This window comes from Notechis scutatus, chromosome 5, assembly GCF_049901735.1.
Source record: "Notechis scutatus isolate UNSWTSFEM ecotype Mainland chromosome 5, rNotScu1.2, whole genome shotgun sequence".
Lineage (NCBI taxonomy): Eukaryota > Metazoa > Chordata > Lepidosauria > Squamata > Elapidae > Notechis > Notechis scutatus.
In genome coordinates, this window is record NC_142013.1 from 9,177,341 (window position 1) to 9,184,289 (window position 6,949).

General features: G+C 40.6%; 1 protein-coding gene across 1 annotated transcript in view; it reads left to right on the top strand.

Moving 5' to 3' along the window:
• Positions 1-4,884, top strand: part of TMEM135 (transmembrane protein 135) — a gene marked incomplete at its 5' end in the record, with an annotated part of 152,631 nt that extends 147,747 nt beyond the window's left edge. The window contains 3 exons of the mRNA XM_087966114.1: positions 1,250-1,348; positions 3,095-3,162; positions 4,334-4,884. Of these exons, the coding sequence (XP_087822240.1) occupies positions 1,250-1,348; positions 3,095-3,162; positions 4,334-4,472 (306 nt within the window). The remainder of the gene's footprint in view (positions 1-1,249; positions 1,349-3,094; positions 3,163-4,333) is intronic.
• Positions 4,885-6,949: the final 2,065 nt, after the last annotated feature.

The following is a 6,949-nucleotide window of genomic DNA, read 5'->3' on the forward strand; positions in this document are numbered from 1 at the left end:
TCCTTCCCTTCCCTTCCCTTCCCTTCCTATGCTATTCTATTCCTACCCTGTTTCTCCAACAATACGGCCTCCCCCAATAGGAAGTCCCAGCATGTTTTATAGGCATGAAATGAAATTAAGCCCCTCCCCCAAATTAAGGCCTATATTAAAACATGCAAAATGGGGGAATGGTGGGGGGCTTGCCATTAGGAAGTACTTTTGTTGCACACCCGGATATGCTGCTGCCTGCGTTGACCCTGATACAAAGTGCCCCACCAACGCCGAGGTCAACATCCAAGCCATCGCCACCCACCCGCCCGAAGATGCAACAGGGGGGGGAATTAAGTCACCCCTGAAAAGACGGCCTAGCCATTTTTTTGGGCTCAAAAAAAATAAGACCCGGCCTTATTATATGAGAAACACGGTATTCCCATTCCTTTCCTATTCCTTCCCTTCCCTTCCCTTCCCTTCCCTTCCTTTCCTATCCTATTCCCATTCCTTTCCTATTCCTTCCCTTCTCTTCCTTTCCCTTCCCTTCCTATGCTATGCTATTCCTATTCCTATTCCCATTCCCTTTCCTATTTCTTTCCTATCCAATCCTATCTTCTTCTGCGGCACTGAAAAAAGTGACTGATGACTATTTTTCACGCTTACAATCTTCGCAGCAACCCCCTGGTTACATGATCAAAATTTGGATGCTTGCCAACTGACTCCTATTTATGAGGGTCACAGTGTCCTGGGGTCACGTGATTTCCCCTTTTTCAATCTTCTGAGAAACAAAGTCAACGGGGAAGCCAGATTCACTTAGCAACCATGTCACTAACCTAACAGCTGCAGTGAGTTACTTAACAACTCTGGCAAGAAGAGTTGTAAAGTGGGACAAAGCTCACTTAACAATTGTCTCGCTTAGCAACAGAAATTTAGAGCTCGATTGTAGTTGTAAGTCGAGGACTACCTGTAATACATTTTACCACCCGAAGAGGGTTTTTTTCTCCTTTTCAGATAAGGCCATTATACCCACAGTCTAAAATACTCACATCAGTGATCTTCATTAACTATGAATGAGCCAACCATTCATAGGGATATTTGGGGATTATACTCAACTGATTCCACTACTGCTTTTTAAAAAGCCTCGTAGGGTCAAGACTTCTTGTGTGGGTCATTTTTCTTGTGCCTAGCTTTGCATCATTGGCCTTTTTAGAAACTCATTCCCTTGCTACCTTGATTTTTGTGTGTGTGCATTTAATGTGTGTGTTTTTTAATTTTATAGACTATGTATTTCAAAGGCATTGAAGCTGGAAAGGTTCCTTATTTCCCTCATGCAGACAGTATAATCTATGCTGTATCCACTGCCATCTGCTTCCAAGCTGTAAGTTTTTGTCCTTCAGGTTCGAACACTTTTGCTTATGTCTAACGTTGCTCATTAAGTCAAGTAAAAGGGACGTAGGGCAGTTGGTCCTAGACATTCATTCCTACAATGGCTGCTTGACTCTATTTTACTTTTAAGAGGTTTTGTTAATATTTTCAGGCTGCGAGAGAAGAAGAGACGATCAAACCTGCCATTTCTCGGGACATCTTCCAACAGCCCAAACAACCTTAATTGATATTTATGAGGAAAATATTTGTAGTTCAGGATTGAATTGAGAGGTCCTTGGTGCTCTCTCAGTTTGGTGTTTTTCTTGCAGGCATTTCATCACCAAACTAGATAACATTCTCAGTGAACAGACGATATAACCTAACTTAGCAATGAAATGCTTGCAAGGAAACCCACCAAGCACAGAAAGCACCAAGGACTGCACAACTGCAGTGATTCACCACATCTGTTCGCACAATCATCTTGGGTGAGCTTATTCCACACTATGGCCTAAAAACATGGCACACAACTACTTTCATGCTACACAGCTCACCCCATTGTAAGGTAGCATATATATCAGTGAACTTGGAAGAAACCGCTAACGTTTGAGTTCTGCATATTTTATTCAGCAACTGTATGATTTAACATCCAAGAAGCAGGGCTAGCATAATAGTGCAAATGCTTTACATCCAGGCCAGGTTGTTGATCTTTGTGAGAGATGATGGATTAGTGGTATTTATAAGAATGTCTTACCCAACCCAGTGTGCTCCAGTGTGATTTGGCCATAGCAAGTTGGCAAGGGCTATATGGCTGTGGCTAATTGTTATAAGCCCTTCATGTGATGCCCATGTGGTACACAAGCTCAGTGATTGCTAGTAGGCTTCTGAGTGCAATTCAAGATAGCAATAGCACTTAGACTTGTATACTGCTTCACGGTGTTTTACAGCCCTCTCTACGTGATTTACAGATTCAGTCTATTGCCCCCAACAATCATTTTACCCACCTTGGAAGGATGGCAAGGCTGAGCCAACCTTGAGCCTGGTAAGATTTGAACTGTCAAATTGCAGGCAGCCAGCAGTCAGCAGAAGTAGCCTGCAATACTGCATTCTAACCACTACGCCCCCATGGCTCATGCACCTATAAAGTCCTTTCTGGCATGGTATCTTATTATGTGAGCAGCCATCTATCTTACCGGCTCAAGGTTGACTCAGCTTTCCATCCTTCCAAGGCCTGTAAAATGAGGACCCAGATTGTTGGGGGCAAAGAGGCTGACTCTGTAAACCACTTAGAGAGGATTGTAAAGCACTGTGAAGCGGTGTATAAGTCTAAGCGCTATTGCTATCTTCCACTGTTTCTGCCTGCCTGGAGTGCAAATGAGTCCATTCCAGATCTCTTTTTTTGCTACCTTGAGGGACTAAGGGCGAATGCCTTTTCTGTTTTTAGTCCTTGCCCTCTGGAACATCACATCACTTGTCCCCTCTCTGAAATATGGATGGTGCCCATTCTCCTTGGGTTCTAGGAAGTCATTAAGATCTGACTCTGATCCCAAGCTGGGTTTAATTGTTCATATATATGTGCTGTTTATTGTTCTGATTGTTTTAGTCTGTTTGCTAACTGTTTTAATTGGGTTTTTTTTGGAGGGAAGGGGGGAAGGCCGCATTTTGTAAGCTGTCCAGAGTCTGGTGGAGTGGGGTGACTATAGCAAAATATCGAATTGAATTCCCAAGTTAAAGCCAGATATATTTTTGTTTTTTGTTTTAGGCTGTGATGGAAGTCCAGAATCTGAGACCTTCGTACTGGAAATTCCTATTGCGATTAACAAAAGGAAGGTGAGTAACTCTCAGTGGTGACATGTCCATGGAGATTCTCAATCATCCAGGTCATGGTTATCCCAAAGGTGCTATTTTCCAAAAGGCAACTGGACTTTCTTGGAAGCTTCTTGGATGAGAAATGAAACTTTTTCAAAGGAAAAAAAAACTATCAGGAAAGTCCAGTTGCTTTTTGGGAAAAGTACCTTTTGGTCTCAATGTCCATTTCTGTAAGAAACATGGTGGGTACCAGACTTTCTTTTTAAAGGCATTTTGTGTTAAATGTCAACATGGTCAATTAACATGATTTAAAATAAAAATAAAAACCATTCTACCAGTGCAAAGCTTACATGAAGACTGGGTTTTCTCTTAAGATTCCTAGTTTTGCTTGTGATCTTAGAGTTCCTTCACAGGTTTCATGAACAGAATTGTCTTTCAGTACATAAGATTTGTAGTTGTGCCCCCTCCCAAAAAAGCAATGATTCAGACAAAGAATGACAATTTTACCAAAATTTTTAGTTTGCATGTTTTTTTTAAACTTTCATTAGTCCCAAACAGAAATAGAATAATATTTCAGATTGCAACCTTTTCTCGTCTACTTGGCTAACAGAAATAACATTCACTGAAAGTTGGTTAGTCTTATATAAGAAGTCTAATAAAATAGTTTGTTTGAAACATTGGAGAAAAAATATATCAAACAGCTTCATCCCTGGAGGCTTTCAAGAAGAGACTGGACTGCCATCTGTCAGAAATGGTGTAGGGTCTCCTGCTTGGCCAGGGAGTTGCACTAGAAGATGACCTACAAGATCCCTTCCAACTCTGTTAATCTAATATCTGAAATTTTTGAAGGCCTTTAACAGGATACAAATTCTCACCAAGACTAATGTAAAGAACATTTTAGTTGGGTTTATTTGAAAATGTTTTTGTCGTTTCTTATCATTTTACCGTAGTAGTGTATAAACATAGTAGCATGTTTATTATATTTCTCATTATATATCACTGCGTGCTTCTTTTAATAAATATATATAATTTCAGGATTGTTTTTCAGTGGGATGAACACGGTTCTAATTTCTGAAACTTTTCTGAAAAAAAAAAATAGTTAAATTCATACCACAGAGTTCATAATCCTGTTTTTTGTTGCTTTATTCCCTGAGTTATATAGAAAATTAATTTTGGATCTTTCATTTTCTAGATTCGGTGTCATGAACAGAAAAGTATTGGATGCATTTGGTACTGAAGCATCTAAGAATTTTAAGGATTTTTGTCCAGAACTTGACCCAAGATATACAGTGTGTCCACCAGAGAGACCACTTGAAAAGTCTTGGAACTGATACATCCGTCCGTGATTATGTCTTAGCACTGGCTGTCCTAAAGAGTTAATTAACTTAATAGTCAAATAGATGGAAGACTGCTTGTGTTCCACATCAGTATTGTTTCAGTGAGTTATATTATACAATCAAAATACTGAAGCACCATTGCAAGGTGTGGCTTAATTCCACTTCCCTTCTTAGATAGAAGTTCTGGATCACTGGCTGGTTGACACAACCTGGTAGATTTTTTTTAAAATTGCATTATATATCAACGGATTAATATATGAAAAGGAATTTTTTTAAAAAATAAAAAGCCCAATGTGGTTTAAAAGATATACATTCACAGTTCACTCTGACTCATTCCAGTAGGTAGCTTTTTTAAAAAAGAAAAATGATATTTTTGCATTTAGAAATAAAAGATACGTAAAACAAATATATGTATATGTATGCTATAGTTGCAGATCAGATTCTAGTGGAAAAGATTTTCTTTTAGATGGATTTGTTTTAAAGAAAAGATTATTATGGCTCTTGACAATTGTTTCAAAAGGCAATATCGGTACTTTATTTATACAACTGCTCTGTTTCTATCCAACTTTGGCTTTGAATACTGCCTCCTGAGACCATCATCTCCCCAAACCCAGTTGCACACGAAGAGGTAAAAGGGTGGGGGAGAAGTTGGACATTTGGACTTTTCAAGAGGAATGTAGTAGTTTTCAGTAGTTTGCATACATGAATGGAAGAGGGGAAAAATTACACTGTTCTAACAACATTCTTCAGAAAGTGAATATGCCACTGAACACACAGCTGTCTTGATTTTATAAACTTGAATGTTGCTTTCCAGTAACATTCAAAGTGAATCCAAGACCTTACACTTAGTGGGTTAAGTCAGTGATCCCCAACCTTTTTGACGCCGCGGCCCGGTACCGGCATCAGCAGGGCACCGCGGCCCGGTACCGGCATCAGCTGGGCACCGCGCCCGGTACCGGCATCAGCTGGGCGCCGCCATCTTTTTGATGAAAACGTGCTTCCGGTGAGCTTTCTACCCGAAAAGCTCACCGAAGCGCTGGCGCCGCCATCTTTTTGATGAAAACGTGCTTCCGTGAGCTTTCTACCCGAAAAGCTCACCGGAAGCACTTTTTCAAAAAAGATTGCGGCGCCCAGCAAGCCGCTGCCCGGTAGGAGTTGTTCTGCGGACCGGTACCGGTCCGCGGACCGGTGGTTGGGGACCCCTGGGTTAAGTAAAAGAGGGGAACATGTTAGCAGTATTGGTGATATCTACTTCTACAGATTGTGTTAGCTGATTTTTCTGATCAGCCCGTGACACTTAATGTAAAGCTGCTCATTATGCAAAGCCACTTCCCTTGATGGATTATCTGATTTCTGGATTAACAGCCACCTTACTATAGCTGCATGTGAACTGCAAGGAAGAACTTTCAAAATATTTGAGAGATTAAAAGGGGGGGGGGAAAAAACCTACTCAGATCTGTACAATATCTTAAAAGCTGAAATATTTGTGATTAAAAATACAAGAAAAAGAGAGATTCCTTGGAACTAGATTTAATTTCTCTAAACTAATCCCCCCCCCCCCTATTATATGATTTGAACATGCACACAAATTAACCAGTATTATTTCACTCACTGTAACAATGATGCTGCATTCACAGGACAGGAGCATAACATTTTATTTTGATCCTAAGGAATTTGTCAGAATTGCCATTCAGGCTAAGCAAATGGAAATGAAAGTGGAATGGGGAAAAAATATATCATACCGTAGAACACCTCTCTCTTTCTAATGTGCAATAATGTTTCAGTAATTTGCACTTATGTTCCAGGTGCTGTTTGAACTAACAGGGCTGATTGTGTTTATTATCTTTGCTGGAGAATGAAATCATATGCCCGTCCTTTAAGAGACCATTGATGATGCTTGTGCAGTATTATTACTTTTTCCCCCTCCGTAGATTTTACATCTGGTTTTGTCAAACCTTTTTGAATCCACTTCTGGCCCTTAGGTGTGGCTCAAAAAGGTTATTTAAATCAGATGGCTGCCCTAAAAAATAGTTACTGCCAATTGTGTGGTGGAAGTGATGCATTGTCAATTCCTAGATGAGCAGAAAGTTTGAATGTCCCAGGTAGGGGTCTTCCTGATCAATGGCAATAGCGCTTAGACTTGTATACCGCTTCACAGTGCTTTACAGCCCTCTCTAAGCGGTTTACAGAGTCAGCCTATCGCCCCCCAACAATCTGACTCCTCATTTTACTGACCTCGGAAGAACGGAAGGCCGAGTCCAACCTTAAGACGGTCAGGATCGAATTGCCGAACTGTAGTCAGTGGGCAGTCAGCAGAAATACTGCATTCTAACCACTGTGCCACCACGGCTCACCATATTCCTTATGAAAGGCAATAGTTCAAGTACTTCATAATAGCAAACTCAGAACTCGCCAATCTGTCCAACTCCCGTCTCATGTGTTTGCCTGCGACTTTGAAGTCTGCTGAAATA